The 25,438-nt window shown below is 43.3% G+C and overlaps 1 protein-coding gene across 2 annotated transcripts; it reads left to right on the forward strand.

Moving 5' to 3' along the window:
• Positions 1–972: 972 nt before the first annotated feature.
• On the forward strand, positions 973–23,481 carry stox2a (storkhead box 2a). 2 transcript variants are annotated; one of them, XM_056281059.1, is made up of 5 exons: positions 1,575–1,712; positions 8,430–8,540; positions 10,409–10,561; positions 16,753–19,240; positions 22,514–23,481. In XM_056281059.1, exons 3-5 carry the CDS (start codon positions 10,429–10,431, stop codon positions 22,713–22,715), a joined length of 2,823 nt encoding a protein of 940 aa, XP_056137034.1. In that variant the 5' UTR covers positions 1,575–1,712; positions 8,430–8,540; positions 10,409–10,428; the 3' UTR covers positions 22,716–23,481. The 2 variants fall into 2 exon arrangements, with proteins under 2 accessions (XP_056137032.1, XP_056137034.1); XM_056281057.1 differs by lacking the exon at positions 8,430–8,540 and having other exon boundaries at positions 973–1,712.
• Positions 23,482–25,438: the final 1,957 nt, after the last annotated feature.

The raw sequence follows: 25,438 nt of genomic DNA on the forward strand, positions 1-25,438 counted from the left end.
GTGGCTTATTGTATTTGATAAAGCTGGGAGCAGACCTGGTGAAATAACTGCCGTTTTTGTGTCGTGTACACTATTATAAGAGCTCCAGCTACGACCTTGTCATACACGGTGCTATAATGTCATTATCTTCAAAGCACTCGTACTTTTCCAAGTTTTGTATATCTTCCCAGAGTGCTGAAGATTAAAATGCAATGTTTTTTTTCCGCTGTTTTATACGGTGCATTGAAATGCTGTGTTTTCACTCATATTTCAACATTTGACAAGAATTCCAAGCAGCAAGCATTCATCCATAGAGATGCTTTCACGTGTTTCCGGTAGCCTAATGCCCCTTTTCCGCTACATGGTATCGGCTCGACTCGACTCGACTCGACTCGACTCGCTTCTGTGTCGTTTTCCATTACCGTAACAGTACCCCCTGGGTTTTCGGCTCTCCGTTTTTTTTTTTTAATTTCAAAATGTACTTTTAAGATAACTCCACTTCGGTATTTAAAAAACCCGGCGATATCCCATGCACGCATTGATGACGCATGATGCAAAGTGACGCACGACGCGTTTCTCTGACCAATCAGAGGTCTGCATTGATTTTGGTACCCGCTCGTTTTGTTTTTTGTTTTTTTAATTGGGAACCTCGACAAAGGCGGTACCAGAAAAGTGGTAACAGTTACCAAAAATGCCGGTACGAGTCGACGGGAGCCCGGACCATGTAGTGGAAAAGGGGCATAAGTAATGCCCGATCACTTCACGTGTGACATCAGAAGTTCACCGACATGTTTTAAACCCTGTCTTACGGCGATGCTCTCTGCGCAAACTCGCATCTGTCGCAAATGAGTGGGATTTCTGAGCAAAAAAAGAAAATAAAAACATTTAAAACATTTATTGGGCGTAATCGTCTTTTATGGCTCCCCCCCCCCCCGCATCCAACAACAGAATTAAAACAAAACATTGGTTGTGTAGGCTTTTTGTCAAGTGTGCTTTTCGAAGCGGAGCAGTGACGCGTGAGCAGTGGCGTCACCGTCCGAGTCGCCACCGGTGAAAAGTTCCTCTTGACACTTCGCCTTTTCTCGTGCTCAGGTCTCGCGTAGACGCTCGTGTTTCGGCAGCAATATCGTGCCCGTGTGTGTTTTTTGTTGTTGTTTTTTTTCTCCCTCGCGCGCTCGGCAGCCCCGGTTTCCGCGAGCCAGCCGACAGGTTGCCAGGCGTAGCGTCGTTAACGTCTAAAGGCGCTTTCCAACGAGCGGACGACGTCTTCCGAATTAAAAGAGGAAAGGTCGCTGACACTTTGAGACGACGCTTCTCAGAGGACGGAGACTTTATTTACCATCCGTTTTTTTTTTTATGTTTTACTTTCCTACGGCAAATCGCGAAGCAGTTTGATGCAGCACAAGTTTCGCAGATGGAGAAGAAGTCCCTTCAAATCGCGCCCCACTCCCTGGCGCTGGTGCTGTCCAGGGCTCGCGGAGCCGAGGCGGGCGCGGGCTCGCCCTCGCGGCGCGACGCGGGATACGAGCTGTTCGCCAATTTCAAAGCGGCGAACATGCGGCACTACTGGAACAAGTCGGTGACGGACGCGGTGGCCGAGATCTTCTTCCTGGGCTGGATAGACGAGCGTTTTCTGCTGGTCCAGGGAGACGAGCGTCACCTGGACGTCCTGCGGAACGGCTGGACGAGACGGGCCCTGAAGCCCCCTGAGGGCTTTCACATCAAGTGCATAGGTACTGGTGGGGTTTCTTCCTCCGTGTCACGTTGTTGGCCAGGGCCCCCCATGCAAAACCATATGAGGCACTACGGCTGACCATCTCTTATCAAGCCTTATTTACAACAACAACAAGTTATTTAGCGTATAATATGTATAACTTACATCAAGTTCAGCAGTGCTGCAGTGTAGGCCCAACGGGGCCCCTATCGAATCCCTTCTAGGAGGCTTGGAAAAAATAACCTTCCCAATTTGGCTTATTTGTTGTTTTTAATCTCATCGTTTTGCCTTGCACGGAGTGCTGATGGATTAACTCACTACCGTTATAACTGATCCATAACTAATACAGTACTGTAGTAGTTACTGTAATAACGGTAATAACTATTACAGTACTGTAATAGCTACCGTAATAACGGTAATAACTGTTACAGTACTGTAATGGCTACTGTAATAACGGCAATAACTATTGCAGTACTGTAATAGCTACTGTAATAACGGTAATAATTTACAGTACTGTAATGGCTACCGTAATAACGGTAATAACTAATACAGTAATGTAGTAGTTACTGTAATAACGGTAATAACTATTACAGTACTGTAATAGCAACTGTAATAACGGCAATAACTATTACAGTACTGTAATAGCTACTGTAATAACGGTAATAACTATTACAGTACTGTAATGGCTACCGTAATAATGGTAATAACTGCCATCAAGTGAATAGGTACCGCTGGTTTTTCTTCCACTGTGTTACATTGGCCAGAGCCCCCATTCAAAACCATCTGAGCCACTACAGCTGACCATCTTTTGTCGAGCTTTATTTACAAATTAAGAAAAAAGTTATGTAGCTTATAAGGTATGTATAACTTAAATTAAGTTCAGCTGTGTTGCAATATAGGCCCAACGAGGCCCCTATCGAATCCTTTCAAGGAGGCTTGGAAAAAATAACCTTCCCAATTTGGCTTATTTGTTGTTTTTAATCTCATACGTTTGCCTTACACGGAGTGCTGATGGATTAACTCACTACCGTGATAACTGATCCGTAACTAATACAGTACTGTAGTAGTTACTGTAATAACGGTAATAACTATTACAGTACTGTAATAGCTACCGTAATAACGGTAATAACTATTACAGTACTGTAATGGCTACCGTAATAACGGCAATAACTATTACAGTACTGTAATAGCTACCGTAATAACGGTAATAACTATTACAGTGCTGTAATAACGGTAATAACTATTACAGTACTGTAATAGCTACTGTAATAACGGTAATAACTATTACAGTACTTTAATAGCTACCGTAATAACGGTAATAACTATTACAGTACTGTAATAGCTACGGTAATAACTATTACAGTACTGTAATAGCTACCGTAATAACGGTAATAACTGCCATCAAGTGCATAGGTACCGCTGCTTTTTCTTCCACCGTGTTACATTGGCCAGGGCCCCCATTCAAAACCATCTGAGCCACTACAGCTGACCATCTTTTGTCGAGCTTTATTTACAAATTAAGAAAAAAGTTATGTAGCTTATAAGGTATGTATAACTTAAATTAAGTTCAGCTGTGTTGCAATATAGGCCCAACGAGGCCCCTATCGAATCCCTTCAAGGAGGCTTGGAAAAAATAACCATCCCAATTTGGCTTATTTGTTGTTTTTAATCTCATTGTTTTGCCTTGCACGGAGTGCTGATGGATTAACTCACTACCGTAATAACTGATCCATAACTAATACAGTGCTGTAGTAGTTACTGTAATAACGGTAATAACTATTACAGTACTGTAATAGCTACTGTAATAACGGTAATAACTATTACAGTACTGTAATAGCTACTGTAATAACGGCAATAACTTACAGTACTGTAATAGCCACTGTAATAACGGTAATAACTATTACAGTACTGTAATAGCTACTTTAATAACGGCAATAACTTACAGTACTGTAATAGTTACTGTAATAACGGTAATAACTATTACAGTACTGTAATAGCTACCGTAATAACGGTAATAACTGCCATCAAGTGCATAGGTACCGCTGGGTTTTCTTCCACTGTGTTATATTGGCCAGGGCCCCCATTCAAAACTATCTGAGCCACTACAGCTGACCATATTTTGTCGAGCTTTATTTACAAATTAAGAAAAAAGTTATGTAGCTTATAAGGTATGTATAACTTAAATCAAGTTCAGCTGTGTTGCAATATGGGCCCAACGAGGCCCCTATCGAATCCCTTCAAGGAGGCTTGGAAAAAAATAACCTTTCCAATTTGGTTTGTTTGCTGTTTTTATCTCATAGTTTTGCTTTGCAGAGTGCTGCTGGATTAACTCACTACCATAATAACTGATCTATAACTATTACAGTACTCTAGTAGCTACTGTAAGACCAGTGATAACAGTTACAATACTGTAATAGCTACTGTAATAACTAATAACTCTGTCAGTATACTGAAACGGATCATGATACTGAGTGATGGCAGTCCGTATGAGTGACGACCAACTGGTGTCTGCTCAGGTGGCGAGTGTGCACGTCAGTGCTCTTTTGACGTGCACAGGAGGTGCGTGTGTATGAGAGTAATAAACAGGTAATAACAGCTTGCATGATGCATCCCAACCATAAAGTGACTTGACGTTATCATTAAACTCTTCAGTGTTGCAGCATCAAAATGTTGCAGAGAAAACAGGAATGGATAATGACGGAACATTTGATTTCAATATTTAGCAAGGCCTTACATTGAGCATGTTGGTAAGACTCAAAACAGAGTACTCAGGTTGAAGCTTCCTCCACCAAACATGGATGTGCTCATTGCTATTTGAGTTAACAAAATCAGGTAAAAGCGAGAGTGTGCTTTCCAGCCAATATGGCAGATGTCTTGTGCTCGTTGTTAAAATGACCAAAACCAAAATTTCAAAGGTGAATTACCATAATGTATAACTTGCCCAAAAGACAAGTTTTAATATTGAAGAACAGAAGATATAGAAGAACAGTCACCTACATAGCCCTTTTTTGATAATTAGGTAGCCTACTTTACAGCTTTATACCAACAGGCAAAGTTTGTTGTTTGATTTTGTTGTTATTTTTTTGTAGCTTGTGTGCATTGGCTTTCCAAATGCCACAGGGTGTGTACTTGACTAAAAGTAAAGATTTAGCAAGAGGTTGTTGTGTTGAAAATTTGGCATCATGCAAAAGCTGTTACTTCGTCTAGATAGTAGTTATGTTGCATAGTCCTCCACTCAAGAGGGGAGCAAAAGCTTTCCTCACCCAATTGAAACGAGCACTGATAAGCTTTGGAATGTTTGTCTTAAAGCTAATAACTCACCAGACTACATAATACCTAATCCAGCGAGGTTGGACATGTGCTTGTGTTCCAAATACAATCCCATGATATTTTGTTTTTATTATATTCTATCATATCAAATCGTTTTGGGTTTTTTTTTTTCATTTAACCTGCCATTGCATCCTCCAACATAGACATGTACTTATCAATAGAGGCCAAGTCCAAAGCCCTCTCTGAAGCAGAATCCATTGCAGAGAATTTGCCGAAGGGTAAAAACCCCTTAAAGCGACCGAATTTACAGTAGATTTGGAGGCGCGGCGAAATTAGTCTTGAATTTGGAACGTTTTCATGAGACATCATGTTTTCCTTGTTTAAACGGCCCGATTTTCTTTTACAGCCTAATCTACTCAGTTGACACAGCCGTTGCTGAAATGCAGATTTTTGTTTCGAAACTTACACGTACGTTTCGCTGTTCATATTAATGTTTATTCACAAATGTTTGCCTTCTCTTATACACTTCATTGGGAATTGATTTCTCCTCACATTTGCAGAGGGCGGTGCTTCTGCTCCAAGTGTCAAGAATTCCCCACATATTTGTAATTCCAGTCTTAGGTCACTATATTCTGCCTGAATGTGCACAACCGGATACAGTCATGTCATCATCTTGCAACGAAACGCTCCTAAAATGCTGTAATCATATCATTTCACATTATCATGTGCTTGGGCTAATAGTAACATTTGCTGTTCCGTGGTCATGGGTCACACGACAGACTGTTGAGAGAAAGTGTATGAGGAAGTTGTGATTTGTGGCGCACGTTTGTTAAAACAATACAGACTTTCTGTATGGTAGGCTGGATTTAAAGATGCACTGCTCAAGGTGTCTGTTACCTGGAAAGAACTGTTGAGTGCTGTTAACATACATATTGCTCTGAAGTTCAGTTTAACGTGTTAGAGTTTTACATACAATAAAGTGCACTGTCTTTAGACCTTTTACCAGAAGACCACTACTGTATCAGTTAGTCCAGGTTAATCCCCAAACCCTGTCCAAGATTATGTGATGAAAACCTGAAAACAAGATTGAGATTGATTGTATTGAACAAACTCGAGCATCAGGCCCATTCCCATTTGCAAAAAAAAAAAAGATTAGGTATCTTTTGTCGTCCACATTTATTGTCACTATTTGTCCTAAAAATAATCAGTGCACGTCTGATAGTTATACTGCGGCTGTATTTTGCAAGTCGAAGGTCAAGAAACCCAAAAGGCCAATTTGCCAGTGCCCTGTAACTTTCCAGCGGGGCAGCGATGTTTTTCTTTTAAGCTAAAACTGAAAACACCATCTGATTAACCGAATCCTTGTTTCTGTTAGCAGGTTATTAACAAAGGCCTGTAAGGAAGTGTATGCTGTGCAGGAAGGAAAGGGGAGCGTTTGTTCAGGAAGACCCATGGCCAGCGACGGGCCATGTCTCCAAATGGAAGGAAAGGGAGGGTCCGAGCGGGGAATTGCGGGAAGCTATTGACGCAGCTGGGAGAATCATGACAATATTTCTTATTGTCGTGTTCGTTTTGTGTCGTGCCTGTGGTCGTTACAGAATTGTTTTGCCACTTTATTCGGTCGCTGGGCCTTAGAATTGTTTTTTGAAATGTTTGTGTTACCACAGACCCTCCACTAGAGGGCAGTACACTGGTGAGTGTTGCTGTTGTGAGAGAAGTAGAACGAGACGAGATGAGGCCGTATTCGACATAAAAAAAGCCTGCAAGCAAAATACTGCGCGAGAACTGCTAATGTAAATAGCACGTGTTAAGACATCAACGTCACGCGCGCCTCTCGCGGGTCGGCCATGGCAGCAGAACTCCCACGTTGTGCAGCTTGAGCATTAAAAATTGTTGCCTTCAAAACACCTTTGTTTTTTATCTTCATGAATTTGGAAAGCATCCCTCCAGATTGACAGAATGTGTTATTTTTTAATTTCCAGTTTGGGCTTCGGGTGGGTTTCCAGGACACTAAGTTCACGGCCGCCTCTCATCTTACAGAAGAACACGTGAACCTTCAGTATAAGGAACTTGATTAAACTCAAAACAAAAACAAACTGCAGTGACTGGCTTTTTACCCGTGACGGCATCAGCAGAACCAAAATTCGAGTGTTTGTGTTTCTCAGGTTATTCTTGACTGTTGTAATTGTGTCCCTTAGACATTGTTTTTCCTCCAAGGCCTTTTTAGGGATCCCATCTGTTAGCAGCAGTGCTATTTCGTGTCTGTGAAACAGACAGTATTTGTCCATCTAGTGTCTGTTCCTATCTTGACCAACTGGCGCTTTAAGGGAACAGCGCTCAAAAGGTAGCAGCTATGAGCTCATCGGCTTGCGTTGTCATGGCAACAAAGGCTGTTGCAGCACTAGTGAGAAATAAGATGGCTGGCATAGTGGCTCACCTCACGCCCCCCCCCCCTTTCCTCTTTAGTATTGATGAACTGGGGCAGATTGGTTGTGGCACTGTCTCCTTTCACCCAAACACCCTTTTCCTGCCCTCTCCCTCTCCTCCTTTCTCCCTCCCTCTCCATCGGGCCGGTCACACTCACAGGTGAATAGCCGCCACACAGGACAAGATCGAGTCTTGGGTTTCCATTGTCTGCTCAGCTGGCGCTCTCAGCTGTAGTAACCGGATCAGCGCTTGGGAGTCACTGATGAGAAGGTGGCGTGGTTCACAAACGCCGCGTCCGCCAACAGGAGTTTCACTTTAAACGCCGCGTCCTCTTTGGCCTCTTGTTTTCCCCCGGCGCCTGCGATCACCCGAGCGCTCGTGGTCGGACGTAGCACAGAACGGTTCTTGTGAAAGGGAGAGAGGTTTAAGGGGAGGTGGTGGTGGGGGGGGTCCTCCTCCTCCTCCTCCTCCTTTAAAAGCATGTACAAGCACAGCCCGTAAAAGAGAGAGGGAGAGAGCAAGGGGGGGAGGAGGGGAAGGGGGGGTAGAAGCAGACATTAAGGTTCGGTGCGCTGTATCATGCCCGGGACATCGTGTCAGAGCGACGCGGTTGTGTTCGGAGCCGCCGATGTTTGGCTTTCTTCTTCGCCTGACGTACGTGCTCCATCTCTCTTCGCATCCCTCTCCTCCCCGCCCCTCAGCCTCAGTCACCCAGACACAGACGCATGCATGCTCACGCAGGATCGCGCGCAGCAGGCGGACGCGCGCCTACACACACACATACACACATACACACACACACACACATACTCACACACCCTTCCTGGAGGTGCTGGGAGCAGCTGCAGCATTAGCGTTAAAAGAGATTTGCGGTTGACTGGAGTTTTCAGCCCCCCTCCGTTAATGAATGGATGCTACAGCAATCAGCTTTGGAGCCGCTTCCGTTGGATTGCGGTGAACAGTGGATATATCTATTCTTGAATTTATTTATTTATTTCTATGCTCTCCATTTTTTTTCCCTCCCCACCCTCTCTCCTAGTGTGCTGTTGTCGAAAGGACGATAAGGTCTTGTGCATGATCGGATAAAGATGGAGGTGAACGTGTCCTCTCTAATTCCTGGTATACTGTTGAGTTTTCGCTGCCCATTAGGGTGAGTGGAGCTTTCCTTTCTTTTTTCTTTTTCTTTTTTTTTCTCTCTTTTTTTTTTTTTTCAAGTGGGTTTCTATTGTTTTCCGGGGCTCAGCCGAACGCTCCCGTGGTGAATTGAGCTATTGTCGAAGACTGGGCCTCTTAAGCTGGGAATTTTGGCCGTCCATCCGTTCCCTCTCTTTCATCCTGTAACCTTTCAGTCAGAGGAAAAGCGGATCCAAAACTCTCCTCTAAAATCTCCCCTTACCATCCTCCTTGCTTCCGATGCCCCATTTCCCTCATCCCTACCCCTGCCCCCCCTCCTCTTCCCTGCTCCCTCCTCCCACATCAGAGCGGCTACGTAATGTGCCTCTCTACGCATGCAAATGGGGATGCTACAAATGGTGGCTGGGACTGATGGGACTGATGCCGATAAAAGGGTGATGCCTCGTGCAATCACCTGCACCTGCACCTTCAGCGCTGCTACCATTGCTCCAGATCCGCCTGGGAAAACCCAGCAGCCCGATGCCAACCTACTGCAGTCTGAATAGAGTCAAGTGTAGCTCGCATGCGGATGTAAATGAGACGTGTGTATGTATGTGAACGTGCACACTGCTTCCTGCCATGTCCGGTGTGTGATCGCTCTAACGGGACGTTCCTACTGATGCGGGGGAGGCACTTAGCCTGAGGTTGGTCGACCTCCCCCTGCACCACCACCCCCCCCCCTCCTCCACATTCCACCACTTGTCCCGGGGTGAAGGCCACCCGGTAGGGGTTAAGATGAAGAAGAACCGCAGCAGCCATCTGCGGCGGGCCTGGCCCAGCTCCGATGTTCCCGAACGGCCGCTGGAGCGTAATCTCTCCCGTAGCGAGAAAGACGTCCGTGTGCAGAAACAGCATCTCCCTCCCCCCCCTCCTCCTCACTTCTCTCCATCCCCGCCAGGTTACTGTGCACCAGGTGAGTGTCACACTCCCACCGCCAGCACCTCCATGCTCAGTGTGTTGGACTAAGGACAAAGTTGGATATGGGGATAAGGGTCACGTTTAATTAGTATTATGGCTTTGTGCTGTTGCATCTGGCTTGCATTCAGATTTATTACATGGGGACCCATCAGTTTAAACCGCTTTGTGTCTTACTGTCCTGCGACTTCTGCTCTCGTTTCACTTCTCAAGTCTCAGTGTCTACCTTATTAGAAAAAAGACAGCAGGCTGGATAGTGTTGTCCATTGTCTAAAAAAAAAAATCCTTCTGTCCAGTTTTTAACACATACACATCCAATTTATAGTGATTTAAATTATTTTCCCAGATGCCTTAAAGCTGGAAAGTTTGACCACGTCTGTCTTGAGGAACTTCCCTGTTTATCAGCGATGTTTGTTCATATATATTGTTGTGACAAGGAGATTAAAACAAGACGCACCAGTGCGCGGACCAATGTCTCCTCCACCTGGATAACTTATCAAGATAGGATTGGATTAACTCAGATGTAGAGTTTGTTATGTCATAGTCTCTAAAACCTGAATCAATTAAATTTTCAGAAATTCCAAATATGGTTGCTTCAGCCTAATCAGGTCCTACTGAGGATGTTGTAACACACGCTTCCCGTTTGCAATAGGAGATCCGCCATGTGAACTGAATCTTGGAAGGTCTGGGTAGTCTCGTAAGGCTGTGGCGGTTGCTGCTGCCCGTGTGGTTCAGTAAGCTCGGAGGAGCTTAGTCCTCTTACTCCGTGTACACGAGGAATGAGAGGCAGAGGAAACAAAGAGCGCAGAAGGTTTTCTAGGCAGCATGCAGACCTCTGCCGTATCACCATGACATCATAGCCCCCCCCCCCCTCACTGACTGCTGTTCATTCACAAAGCTAACACTTGTCGTTGTGTTTCCTGTCTTTAGGTGATGTGTCCCCCATCAATATGTCGCCTATAAGCCAATCCCAGTTCATCCCATTAGGAGAGATCTTGTGTCTGGCCATCTCCGCTATGAACTCAGCTCACAAGCCGGTCACCCAGGAGGCCCTGGTGGACCACCTCAATACCAGCTTCCCAGGTATGCACAGTTGCCCGAGCTTCGAAGTTACGTTCAGCTAAAACACAGAAACGGTGCTTCTGACATCCTGAAGTGGCGTTTAGTTTGAAAAACAAAACATTTGTTCATGCTGTGCTACTAAAACGGGTATTATTGACTTGCGTGTCCGAAGTGTGCGACTTATGTAGGGCCTGTTTGCAGGCATGAATTCAAGATCAATTCTGTATTTTGTCCGATACTGGTATGTTGTCTCCTGTAGTGTTTTTTTTTTGTCAGTCAACATTGACCAAAAAAAACCAACAAAAAAAAAGGTTACACAACCACAATCCTTAGTTGTAAAACCAAAATGTAAGTTAGCATTTTGGCGCCATGGGAAAATGAACTGGATGTCTGTTAAACACCTCAAATAAGGTCTGTCTCCACAACCCCAGTTTAAGAGACTTGGATATTTGGATCTGATGGATGGTGAACAGGCCCGACACTTGCTCAACATGCAAAAATATGTAATATTCATCTAGTAGTTAAAAAACACAATGTTTCGGTTAACAAAGTCTCTCATCAGATCAGATCTTTCGTTCTGAGAAATAAAAATTCAGCATCCTGCATCACCTCCTGCCTTCATCATGTGCTGTGATGGCAGTATTAACCGCTGACATTATGTCTAGTTTTCAAGATAAAGACGGAGACATTGAGACAGTTGAAAACATTTTTACGAGCCACTGCGCTCAGTCAGGGTAGGCTTTGAAAAGAAAGACGTGTTTCGGTGAAAGACGACACAACTTCTGCATGAAGGCTATTAGCATAAAACACAGTGAGTCATTTTAACCTACAACGTCCACACCATGTGCTGTATGTAATCTCTGCATTAACAAACTTCTCTATTTGACTTATTCTAAGAACAAAGCAAACAGCAGCGTGAGCCAATAGTTTTCTTTTGGGGGGCGGGGGGTGGTTTTTTTTTTTTTTAATGGAAATGGATTCAAATATATCAGAAGACAAGATGGATTTAAAATAAAGACAAGTTTAAAAATGTTTCAGTATAGGGCATATCAATGTTTTGTGATGAGGGGCTTTTTTTTACAGCAGAGCTTTATTTATCAGTCCTCGTCAATTAAAAATGAAACTTTTATTTTTTTTAAATTTCTTAAAAATCACAGAGATTTCATCTTTGAGTTAAGAGAGGTAAAAGGCTTCAGTAAAGCTTTCAGTGCCAATCCAAAGTTGCTCTGAATTTGTGTCACTTAAAGCCAGCCGTAAATATATCAGCACAGTCAAGTCAATTTTATTTGTATAGCCCAATATCACAAATTACAAATTTGCCTCAGTGGGCTTTACAGCAAGACAACAGAACAGACATCCAGGTGCCGCACTCGGTGATCGTCCTCAGCTGCCGGGCAGCCACCGGAGTGCATGGTATAGCCACGGTTTAGAAAATTATTATTATTCTTTGTATGCGTGTTGTCTATATTCCTGCATATTGGAATTATAGAAAGGACATTTTAATTTTTTTAAATATATTTCTAAACCTTTTTTTGCATTTCTATTACATCTGTTATTGCGGGGGGGTCATGGGCTTTTCAGAGATTAACATTTTTTTAATAATAAAATGCTGCTATGAAAGAATACAAATGTTAAATACCATAATTTATTTTATTTTTTTTGAAAACTCTTCCGAATTCAGCATAGTCTTTATACAAAGATACGGTTTTGAAAAGATTGCACTTAAACGTTGCATCATTTACGAATGAAAACTAACATATGGGTGATGAAATATCAGGCAACACCGAGACCTTGGCAGTTAGAGGCAGTGAAACCAATTGTTTTAAAGGCCATATTTTTAATAATGACTTCTGAGAAATGATATCAACTGAAGACTTTGTGTAAATGATGGTAAAATTATGAGCTATTCTCAGGGAGACATCGAGGACCTCCATTAGCGGTCGTGTAAGAACAGAAATTTGTATTGATGAGCTCCCGTAGCCATCGCAATTATAAAATCAAATCAAATATAACTTTATTGCATTGAAAACATTTCAACAAGAGGATTCAGAACTTGAAAAAAATTTCCCTTACAATAGGAAAAGAAAAGAGTAATAGGATGGTGATGATAAGAATCTTAAAAAAAGCCAGTGTAAAAGGATTTGTTTTGTTGGTGAGTTTTAAAAGATGAGCACTACAGCAGACTTCTGCATAGACTTTGAACCAATAGAGCTTTAAATCAATACTAAAGCTTACTGGAGTTGTGAGTTCTGTGACCTTGGGTTTGGTTTGTAGATGTGCAAAAGCATTTTGAATGAGCTGTAGTTGATCAATTGAATTTCTTTGGGAAAACCTGATTGGAAAACCTTGATTGATTGAACTCTTGCACGAGTTATTCTGCACCAAGCAGAGTGAAAAGTTCTGATTTTAGCAATATTACTTGGCTGATAAAAGGTGTTTTGGAAAAAGGTAACATTTGGCACAACATTTAAATCTAATTTAAGAAAAGAAAGATTTTAAAATCTAAAATAACGCCTTGATTTCTTACTCATGCTTAATATTTAAAGCCATTGAGCTCAAGTAGTGCCTTTAATTGCCCCTGTAAGCTCTAACACCAAGATAATAAGCTCAGCTTTGTTGTTCTTTGAACTTAACAGTTTTTACTTTTCTTTTACCTCATACATTTATATGAAACATCTAGACCTCCATTGCAGACATGTGTTATACTATAGTAGAACTGATAAAAAAAGGTAATTGAATTTGGAGTTAATAAAGTTGTACGTCATCAATATGACATTGACAAGAGACATTATGCCTTTTAATAACATGGTCTAGAAACAGCCTGTAAAAAAAAAGTACAGTCAAGTTTATTTGTATAGCCCTAACTTAAATGTGAGGGCTTTAGCATCACACAATGAAAAACAGGTAGTTACAGTACATGATAGCTCTCTATCCTAGGACCCTCGATGTAGATAGGAAAATCTCAGCAAAAAAAAAAAAAAAAAAACACTGCAGGGAAAAAGATGTCACAAACCTCGGGGATGAACAAAGAAGGGCTCCCTTTCCCAGGACAGATGGGTCTGTAATAGGGACCTGGTGGGCCAGGTAGACAATGCGGTAACAAATAAAGGTTCTAAATGCTAGTACAAGAGAGGCCAGAAAAAAATGACATTTTACTAATCAGTTTGGATTAAACAAAAGCATGAATAAGTGTCTTGGTGGAGCGTCCAGGTAGCGTAGTGGTCTATTCTGTTCCCTACCAACACGGAGATCGCCAGTTCGAATCCCCATGTTCCCTCCGGCTTGGCCGGGCGTCCCTACAGGCACAATTGGCCGTGTCTGCGGGTGGGAAGCTGAATGTTGGTATGTGTCCTGGTCGCTGCACTAGTGCCTCCTCTGGTCAGTCAGGGCGCCTGTTCAGGAGGGAGGGGGAACTGAGGGGAATAGCGTGATCCTCCCATGCACTAGCAGCTCTCCCCGGATTGGCAGAGGGGTGAAGCAGTGACCAGGATGACTCGGAAGATAGGGTAATTGGCCAAGTACAATTGGGGAGAAAAAAGGGGGGGAAATCTAAAAAAAAAGAATTAGTTGGAAAGATCAGATTTTAGCAATGTTATGAAGGTGGAAAAAAGCAGTCAGATCAAAAACTACACCAAGATTTTTAATAAAGGAACTCAGGGAAATTACAAGATTATCAAGATTTAAAGTTAATTTGTCAAACTGATGCTTATGTTGCACTTGCCAGAGTTATCAAATACAAGTCTCTATTTTTCTAAATTGCAACAATGAAAAGTGATTCCATAACTGCAAGTAATTTTGTCAAAAGGTACCATATATTAAGAGGAAAAACAAAGGACCCAGAACTAAACCTTGGGGAACACCAAAGTTCACTGCAGAGTATTTAGAGATAGTATTATCATGAATTAAACTTTCTGTTCTTTTACAAATTTGTGGCATAAGCAAAGAAAGAGCCATTCCAGAGATTCTTATGTGATTTTCAAGGTAATCTAAGAGTATGCCATCATCAACAGGGTCAAAGTCTTTGCTCACATCAACTAGCAATAACACTGAGATGGAATCAGAATACTTTACAAGCAGAAGGTCATTTGTCACTTTTGTGAGTATGGTTTTAGCAGAGTTAAAATATCTACATGAAATTATTCAAAGCAATTGTTGTTGGCCATAAAAGTGGCAAGTTGTTTAGCTACAAAATGTTCAAGTATCTTCAAAGAGAACAGAGGTTTGGGGATCAGTCCATATTGAGTACCCTGAGGTCAAAGTTTGTTTTTTTCTTATTGTAGTTTAATCAGGGCAGTTGTAAAGATGGTAGGTACAATGCCAGCAACAAGTGACATTTTGATAATATTTTGCATCGGAGCTCCCAAAATCACAAAGTTCTTTGAAAAGTTTGGCAAGGAAGAGGTCAAGTTGTCAGGTGGTGGACTTAGCTGCAAACATTAACTTTGATTATGTTTCAAATAACATGCTCTCAGACTAATACAAAGTCAGCCTGGGAAGAACCAGATGACCTCTTCACCTAGAGATTTATAATTTTTGTGGACAATGTGCTAATTATTGCATTTCTAACACGCAAAAGAAAAAAAAAATATTGGAAGTCATGACCCATAAATGTGGAGCAGCTGGAGGGAGATTGTTTCTGAGTAAGTTTTGTCACAGTATCAAAAAGAAAGATTGCATTATATTTACTGCTGTTAATTAGATGAGAACAATGAGCAGTTTCACTACTGATGATTCCTGCTTGTAACTTATTAGGCTGCCGTGCTATACAAGGTGAAACATTTAGAGTTTGCGTTTCATGTTTACTGTCCATGTAAGAACCAGGTCGAGTGTTGCCACGGCTGCCGTGCCATGGCTTCATGGAAGAATGGGGTAAATCCACAGAAAAAAGGCCTAGATTGAAGTACCAACCAACCCCATCCCCCCAAGTAATAGGGGCAAGTTTAGAGAGAAGCTACAAAGTGCCTGATGAGAGGCATAAAACCATTGTTAAGCAGTGAACATTTGGGTTTAAAAGAATATGATTTACTTTGAGTAGGCCGGTTTCTGTGGTATGAGTGTGGAGCCCTGGCTGAAATTTATTAAAATGTACTGCTTCATCAATGATTTAGACAGGAGTAGATATGATAGGGATGGAAAATGGAAACAAGACAGGATAAGGGGTGGGGGAATTGTTTTAGATGTACTAACAAACCTACTCATTGGCATATAATGATAATGAATTGAACTGGACAGGACAGTGTATATCTAAAACTGAGTTTACTTGCGCAATCTATTAGGCCTAACAAAAGACACCAGGTCAACTCAAGGAAGAGCGCTGCTGAAAAAACCAACCAAACTGTTTTTACATAGTATAGATTGCATTTAACATTGTAGATATAAGAATGAACAATAAGAATTTCAGAATGATGAATTTAAAAAATTTTCAAAACATGGGGTAATTATATAGGAACTTCCCTGTTAATTTTCTTGAGGAAATAAAATAAAGTCAGAGTTTCATATTGGTTTTGTAGAAAAAAATGTAATAGTTGAAAAGGGGGCTGTTAAAGATTTTGGTTTATTTGACCTGTCATTAGCCTAATAGTATTACCAATGAGGGGTTAACTATTTTTTAGTGATTTCATGAGGTTACATTTGATTTGTGTTTTAATTTGCCACCTATTCTGCCACCTAATCTTTTTTCTTACTGTGATCACACATTCTAATTCCTCTTGTACAAATCTGCATTCCAACTCTTTTAAACATTACAGATAAAAATAGCATAAACTTATAAACCTGAATTAGTTATTTCAAATGCCTCTAATCTGTGATTTAAAACTCATGAAGATCACATTTGTCTTATACTTATCTTGAGATAGTTTTGTGTCATATAATTTGAAAGTGATTATCTTTATTGGTTAATAAAAGTTCGAGACTTGTGTAATTTTTTTCCTCGCTATTCTCATAAGGGCAAATAAATCTCAAATGTGAATATTTCCTTTTCCTAACTTCTTAGTATTCTGACTCTTACAAAGTGTCACTCACTCTACCTCTCCCAAACCTCAACCTAAACACACAACTTTATTTAATTATTTAAAATTTTAGTTGACTATTTGAGTTTTGTAACTGTAGTCCACACATGAACTTTATTTTTGATAAAAATAGTAATCTCATTTTCTTTAACTTTTAATCATGAATGTATTTTAACTTTTCCTCAAATTTGTATTTTTTCATAGGAGTGCCTACACCAAGCTCAGAGGTTCTGCGGCATACACTGAACATGCTGGTGCGAGAGAGGAAGATCTATCCAACACCAGAGGGTTACTTCATCGTCACACCCCAAACCTACTTTATCACCCCTTCTCTCATCAGAACCAACAACAAGTGGTATCAACTGGATGACCGGCTTCCAGAGCGACAGCAGCAGCAACAGTCACAACAGTGCACCTCACCTCAGTCTGGCAACATCACACCGTCTACGCCTGGCTGCTTGAGAGAGAGACCCACACGCAAGAATCACAATGACTCCTACAATTCCTTACGTGAAGACCCATCCAGACTCCATGCCTCAGTGCTTCAAACTAAGTCACCAAAGGAGCACAGAGGAGACCCTTATCCAAGCAAGCAAAACAAGGACCACAATGGTGGAGAACCTTCAGCAAATGCGTCAATCAAGGAGCACAGAGGAGAACCCCCATCATACCCCCATCCCCCACCTCCTACCCCACCTGTTCAGCTGCCGCTTCAGGATCTAACAGACAAAGGCAAGAGCATATCTTTCCCTTATAAAACTGACACACTGACCAAAAAGAAAGAGAACAGTGGTGGTGAGAAGCAATCCAAAAGGTTTGGGCTTCGACTTTTTAGACTCAGTTTCAAGAAGGACAAGATGAGGCAGCTGGCCACTTTCTCAGCCCAATTCCCCCCAGAGGAATGGCCACTTCGTGATGAAGATGTGCCAACCACCCCGATTCCTCGTGAAGTGGAGATAGAGATCATTCGGCGAATCAACCCAGACCTAACCGTTGAGAATGTCGCAAGGCACACAGCTGTGATGAAGAGGATAGAAGAAGAACGAGCCCAGAAGAATAAGGCAGCATCTTCAGCACAGCACAGTGCCCGCAGCAGGAGGGGAAGGGGCCACAGGAGGGTACCACATGGTAAGTCCCGCTCACACAGCAAACCTCGTACCTCTAGGGGAGACCCATCTGAAGGATCCAACTGGGATCTGGTCTTCATGGAAAGGGATTACCGCTTTTTCAGCCACTCGCTAGTGCGCTCACCTCGGGAGGCCATGTACACTTTGGAACGCAGGCGAAGCGGGGGTGGAACATACCTAGTCCACAGCAACCCTAACATCACTGAATCATACTGCCCTGTCACTCCTGAATGGGATGTGTCTGGGGAGTTAGCCAAGAGGAGGACAGAGATGCCCTTCCCAGAACCTTCACGCGGCACCTCACAGTCAAGAGTGCAAAGAAGTCACAGTCACAATCAAGACAGAAAGTCGCGTCATGAGAGATCGGAGCAAGCTAAGGAACGGTCTCGTTCCATGGACAACTCTCTTAAAGGCCCCTCACTAGGTACACCAGAAGATTTTGAACACAGTCTAGAAGAGCGTAGTCATTACTATACTGATGATGGTACCCTGCGAGCTACCCAGAAGTCTTCTCACTACTCAAGGATTATGTTCTCTGCTGCTAAGTTCCACTCTGATTTTAATGTGCCTGATTTGGGGAAAGGGAGTTTGGATGAGTCAAGGGTCCGGAATACAATGGAGAGGAACAAGAGCAGAGACAGCTTACCAACATACAACGAGCTGATGGGGCTATCTCCTAAGCCCTCAACAGAAGACTACTTTCAGTGCAATACGTCGAATGAAACAATCCTAACTGCCCCTTCGCCTCAGGCAAAATCAGAATATGACACATTAACCTCATCAGGAGGACGCCGAAAGGGCTCTCCAGCTGACCGCCAAACCCCTCATCTCACCTCTCCTCATACAATGGAGTATAAAGAGGACTTGTCGGCAACAAAGGGACAGAATGGCTCTGTCAGACTAACACCGAGCCAGACACCAGAGCCTGTGCAAAATGCCCGTTTGACGCCACACCAACACAATGTAGATCCAGGGGGGGGAGGAAGTGGTGTGGTGATCAAGAGAAAAGAGATCTTCAGCAAGGACACTTTGTTCAAACCTCCACACAATGCCTTGTCTGCAGGTTATGTGGATAGCAGCTACACCAAGTCTGGCACATTGCGAAAAGCCTCACATGCCAAATCAGCAGAGGCCCTAGACAATCCTGAGCCCCAGCAGCCTTCCAATTCAGCCACGTCCTCAACTTCAGCTGCAGTATTACAAAGCTGTTTAGAGCCAACAGTTCCCTCAGCCTCTTCTGACTATTATAATGTATCGGATGACGAGGAGGAAGAGGAGGCAGAGGATGACTCGCACAAGGAACTGGCAACAGCAGAGGACAACAAAGACCATGTGGAGGGGGGTGTAGGTGATGGAGGAAATGGCAATAGTGGGGAGGGAACAATGCCATGGCTGCTAGAACGGGAGAAGGACCATGACCTGCAGCGTAAGTTAGAAACTAATCTAACTCTACTTAGTCCCAAGGAGACAGAGAACAGCAGCAGTCAGAAGTCGGCCCACTCTGCCCGTCTGGACAGCATGGATAGCAGCAGTGTCACAGTGGACAGTGGATTCAACTCCCCCAGGTAGGCTCATGTCTGAGATTATTTTTAATTTGTAACTGCATTTTGTTCATCTGCATCTCAAGTAGCTTGGTTTTCTGAACACATTCATGTGTCAAAATGTTGTAAAGAGAAGCAGATTACATGAAGATGTCAAATGATTATCATATGAAGGATTTAGGTCAGACTAGCCTCCCATCCATCCATCATCTATAGCCGCTTAATCCAGTTCAGGGCCGGCGGGGCTAGGGTCTATCCCAACAGACAATGAGCGGAAGGCAGGGAGGTGACCTGGACAAGTCCTCAGTCCATCACAAGGCCCACACATACATAGTCACTCACAGTTAAACAACAAAAAGTGCCTCAAGATTCATGGAAGTGCTCAAACACCCTCAAGGTTATGACAAATTCATTATCTTCATGTTTTTGTATAATTTCTGTTTTGTAGTAATCTAAAATTGAAAAGCCTATTTATTTTTCTCTATTTGTGATTTAGCCACTTCTAATCCTAAATAAATGGGAGTTAAATATTACTACCACTAGGCCAAAAAACCATCTGACTATTAAATAAAACAACAGAGTAATCTTTTACTGTAGGTACAAGACATGAGTATCACTGCAGTCTTTGAGATCTGTATATAGTAATTCTATAAAGTTGTGCTCCACATTCCACCATGTATGTAAGGTTACTAAATCTGATTACATCTTTATTACTAATGCCAGTGAATATCTGAGCCCTGTCTATAAAGATCCCAGTGTCTTTTGGGGTGTTGATCCAATTTATCCGCCCTGAGTCAATTAGCCTAAGTCAGGACAGTTGGTCCTCTATTATAAGTATGTGGTGTCAAACCATACTTAGCATATAAGATGTTTTATGCTTTAATTTCAAAACGCTTATAAAGGAGACTATGAGACCCAGATTATGAAAAGGCCCCGAGAGTCCAGAGAAAACGAGTCAAACGAGAGTACACTTGAATTTGAAACCTGAAGCGATGGAAGTATAGTGGACAAGGAGCACTGGTCTCATCAGTCCTCCTTTCCCTTCCACTGTCCAGTGTGCATCCAGCAAGTCAGAGAAGTATGATTATGATATCAAAGAATCATGCTCCGGGCGTCCGGGTAGCGTAGCGGTCTTTTCTGTTGCCTACTAACACAAGGATCCCCGATTCGAATCCCCGTGTTACCTCCGGCTTGGTCGGGTGTCTCCACAGACATAGTTGGCCGTGGCTGCGGGAGGGACGCCGGATGTGGGTATATGTCCTGGTCGCTGCACTAGCGCCTCCTCTGGCTTGCCGGGGCACCTGTTCAGGGGGGAGGGGGAACTGGGGGGGGGGGGTAGCGTGATCCTCCCACGTGCGTCCCCCTGGCAAAACTCCTCACTGTCAGGTGAAAAGAAGCAGCTGGTGACTCCACATGTATCGGAGGAGGCATGTGGTAGTCTGCAACCCTCCCCAGATCGGCACGGGGGGTGGAGCACCAATCGGGAGGGGTCGGAAGAGTGGGGTAAATGGCCGGGTACAATTGGGGAGAAAAAAAGTGGAGGAGGGATCGTGCTTCAAGGAACAGGGAATGATAATAAATGAAGAGGCTGCCTTTGTTATGTATTTAGTCATGGTGTAGTGAAACTCAAATGTTTTGTAAGGCCTTACTCTTAAAATCTCAGAAAAGCTTTAGAAGTTCACATTGTTCTCGGTATTTCAGTTCAGTTTTGAATTGCGTGTCCGATACCATTATCAAATCCAGTGATAAATACCTAAAGGAAGTTGAACTGCTCTTTGAATCTACCCCTGGTTGGTAGGTATCCATATTGTGAAATTATATATATATATATATATATATATATATATATATACATACACACACACACACATATATATATATATATATATACACACACACACACACACATAATTTCACAATATGGACTCTATATATATATATATATATATATATATATATATGAACTGGGAGGTCTTGCTTCTGTATTTTGGGGATTTATTTGCCCACCAGATGATTTACTAGCAAATACGTAAGATATTTGCCCAATTCTTGCTTTTCCAAGGGTATCTCATTGTTTCCGGCTGGAGCCTCGTTCACTATGAATTGCAGCGCGTAAGTGCGAGCCATTTTACTATGGACGACATATCCATCCTTGTGATTCCAACAGTGCAGTAACGACTGTGTTGGTCTTTGCATGCTGTTTTTTTTTTCCAGACTTGAAACTTTTGTCATCGACTTTTGTGGACTTTTGCGCAGCGTGCAAGAGTCTGCAAGTGGTTACGTTGCTTGTTAAGTGGTGGCATGCTGTGCAACGCTGCCAGCCCTTACTTTAGTGCTTAACAAGGTAAAGTTCACACGTAGTTCAGTTATGAAAGAGCCTGACAATTGCGTTACACATCGGCAGCCACTGACTCCTGTAACTGCACTGGACAACTAGTTGTACCCTGCACAGCACAACCTGATTTGGGGCGTTTGAGCCACCCAGATGCTGCGTCCCAGTAACACAAATCCATGCATCTTACTTTGGTTCGGGTGTTACAAGGCTTTTTGTAGTGATTGATAGGCCTTAGCATGTGTTTAACACAAAGGGTTTATCGCACATTTTCTCTTTCCTCCTCTTTTTTTGCAAAATTACCGACTAACATTTTTCAAATCTGTATCTGAACATACATAATGAGCTGTTAAAACATTTCCAGCAGCATCGTGGCAACGTTTTTCCTTGCAGCAAAGTTTTATGTAGTGTTATCGGAAAATTTGGAATCGAACGTTTATGGGCGTCAGGGTAGCGTAGCGGGCTATTACGTTGCCTAGCAACAAGGGGATCACCGGATCGAATCTCCGTGTGTTACCTCCGGCTTGATCGGGCGTCCCTGCAGACACAGTTGGCCGTGTCTGTGGGTGGGAAGTCGGCTGTGGGTATGTGTCCTGGTCACTGTACTTGCGCCTCCTCTGGTCGGTTGGGGCGCTTGTTTGGGGGGGAGGGGCGGGGGGAATAGTGTGATCCTCCCACGTCCGATGCCCCCCCCCCTGGTGAAATTCCTCACTGTCAGGTGAAAAGAAGCGGCTGGCGACTCCACATACATCGGAGGAGGCATGTGGTAGTCTGTAGCCCTCCCCGGATCGACAGGGGCGGTGTGGAGCAGCGACCGGGACGGCTCGGAAGAGTGGGGTAATTGGACGGATACAATTGGGGAGAAAAGGAAGGGGAAAAAAATCTAAAAGAAAGGAAGTTTTTCTGGCTTTATTTGCTTTTTTTTTTTAATCATCTTTTTTGTAACTTACATCTCTGTTTTGCAGGACACGTGAAAGTCTGGCGTCCAATACATCGAGCATAGTGGAGAGCAATAGAAGACAGAATCCAGCCCTGAGTCCAGGCCACATCGGCACCACTAGCATCGGACTGCCATTCAGTTTCCGTGCCATCCCGGAACCTCCCACCACACAGCCTGAGAAGCTACAGAAGTCCTCAAACTGTCTGGCCTCCATCACCAGTGTCTGACACGCAGGATACAGACTGAGCCGAGGGAGACTGGAGACAGTGGTGGGAGACGGAGGCGCGGGGAGTTGAACAAGTGGATCAGGAGTTTCACGTTTGACCCTCACTTTGCTTGTCCCTTATACAAATCTTTGTACTCCTGAGAATCTATTTATTGGGACTGTTACAGGAACAGGCATGGCTTCAACAGACTGTTTCCACAGCTTCAAGAACTTAACTGCAAAATAAGAAGAAAAACAACAGATTGACTTTTCTTTTTCTTTTTTCTTTTTTTTTTTACCCACCCATTCCTCCAACGCTGCAAGACCACTGTAGGTTAAAAAGAAAAAACCTACTCGAAGTAGTTTGATTTGGTGACATGGATTCTAGTTTGTTAAGATTGCTGAGTAAGGATATGGGGAAGTAGTAAACTATAGGATTCAAGTTACATTTGGGAATATCAAAACTTTTTATATCACTTAATAATACATGTCCGGTTAAATGTTCTCCTTCCTGAACTCGCGGCGGTTCTTCGGGACGATTCCATGTATCAGCACAATGTCAAGACAATAAAAGGTGATCCTGAGAACAAATGATGAGGGACATAAGAACAAATCAGATCAGATTTGTGTACCCCAATGCAAATGATGTATGTATCCTAGATACTTTTGATATCCTAATTATTATAATGGTGGTATTAAAGATGCTATGTGACCAAAACGATGCGATTGGAAAAATGGGCCGTATCTCAACACTCAACACACCCTTGGTCATTACATTACCTACATTATATTTGTTTGGGGAGAACTAAGTATATATATATATGGCATCTGGAGTTATGTTGTCAATTCTCAATTCTGCAGTTGTTTTCTCTTTTCTTCTTTCGTTTTTCATGTTGATTGCACAAACTCAGGTCCTCTCGCCGTCTCATGCAATTCCTTCAACTCCCAAGATTCACCTCCATCTTTATTAGAACCAATAAAATGGAGAGGAGGTGCTCAGCGGGAGCTGTAAGCAGCGTGTAGAGACCTCTGCAAAATGTGGTCCGACTACTACAGCTATATTAAACTCAGTTGTGTAGCAGTATAATAGTACAGCAACAGTAACGATACCGGCTTGATACAGAGACTAGGTAGACGATGAGGAGGGCTGATGTAGCGGGAGTGAACTCAAAGTGAAGGGACCGTGAAGTGTGCTGGCACAGGAAACTCTTCTCCTCCGAGATGGACGGTCACACTCCTTATCAACAACACCACCTTACAAGTCATGTAGTCACATGAAAACATCACCAAGCTGCCTGTAGTTACGAGCTCTCCGAGGCCAGACACGTGAAGAGCTTGCACCCGGCGCCCTCTAGTGGCCGACGTGGGGCATCGTCGTGGCAGCTACCGCTTTCGTTTTCAACTAATATGACGTTAATCGAGTTTGTCAAGACCAACCTCAAAAATGCGAACGGCTGGTTCAAATGTTTTGGCACTGTGCGTTTGCTGGCACTCGCAGGAGGTCGGTGGTGATTTAAATGGAGTGATGATATTGTGGCTGGAATATCACATTTCTGGAGGTGTTTATTGTCACTCTCGATACAGGGTGATGGAGTTGTATACCGTGTCTATGGTAGGGACATGGATCGGTAAGGTTGCGTCTATATGTCTGTGAATGTTCTCATTCATCCAGGTCATGGTTATCCAAAGGAACTGAATCAAATGCAACTGGACGCTTCTATAGTGGACTGCGTCTATAGTGTATGAAAGCAGAAGAGGGGAGGGAGGGGGATCGCCGTGACCATGTGATCAATGCAACTGTAGGACCATTCACTGATGGGACCAAATTCCAGTGGAGTGAGAAAAGGCATTCCAGCAAAAATCCCCCCAAGTTGACTCTTTCAACAGCGGATGTCACAATTCATTTTTTTTGTTTTTTTTTTTAAAAGTGCTGTGGACTATAAGTGGGCTCGGGGGGGGGGGGCACATTCAGTGATCGCTTAAAGCAAACCTTATACGCGGCTCCGTTATCGCTCAGTCGAGGTGTACGCGTCTGTGCATGCGGAAAGCGACCGGCTCGGTGACGTCACTCCCGTGGAAGCGCGCGCCTCCGGCAGCTTGGCGTATCCGGCGTCCGCCTCAGGACCGCTGGGCCGAGAGCGGCTACCCACAGTGTTGGCAATGCAAACCAAAAAAAAAAAAAAAAAAAAAACCCAAAACAAAACAGCTATGAAACATAGATGTGTGGCATACTTTTTGTTTTTCCCGGGTGGATTTTTAATCACTGATGGAGAGGAAGACGTGTTGTCGTCATTGGAGTACAGACAGGAAAGTGGAACGACAAAACAAAACTACAAGGGGACGGGGGAGAGGGGGTGGAGGGGAGGGGGGGGGTCACCTGGAGCTTGGCACATACAGCAATTAATCCAATTCAAAACATGTAGCTTACATACATACAACTCACATTTCTTTATAGTCATCTATATCGCACACTTACACACAATGCATACATGCGGCACACGTTTGCTCGTAACATAAAAATGAAGCAAACTGTATTACACTTCATACTGCTCCCGCGTTATAGCGCTTCTGTCTCCCGCGTTTAGCAGGGGACTCGCGTGTTCGGTTACTACGGCGACGTCAATGCGCACAGACGAGAGAGTCCGGCTATCTGCGGGCGCGCTTGTGCGCGTACGCGGGGACGTCTGCGCATGTGCGTACGTGTTGCAGAGAGCGGCTAAAAGAACCTGTCACTTTGTCGCACAC

This window comes from Lampris incognitus, chromosome 5, assembly GCF_029633865.1.
Source record: "Lampris incognitus isolate fLamInc1 chromosome 5, fLamInc1.hap2, whole genome shotgun sequence".
Lineage (NCBI taxonomy): Eukaryota > Metazoa > Chordata > Actinopteri > Lampriformes > Lampridae > Lampris > Lampris incognitus.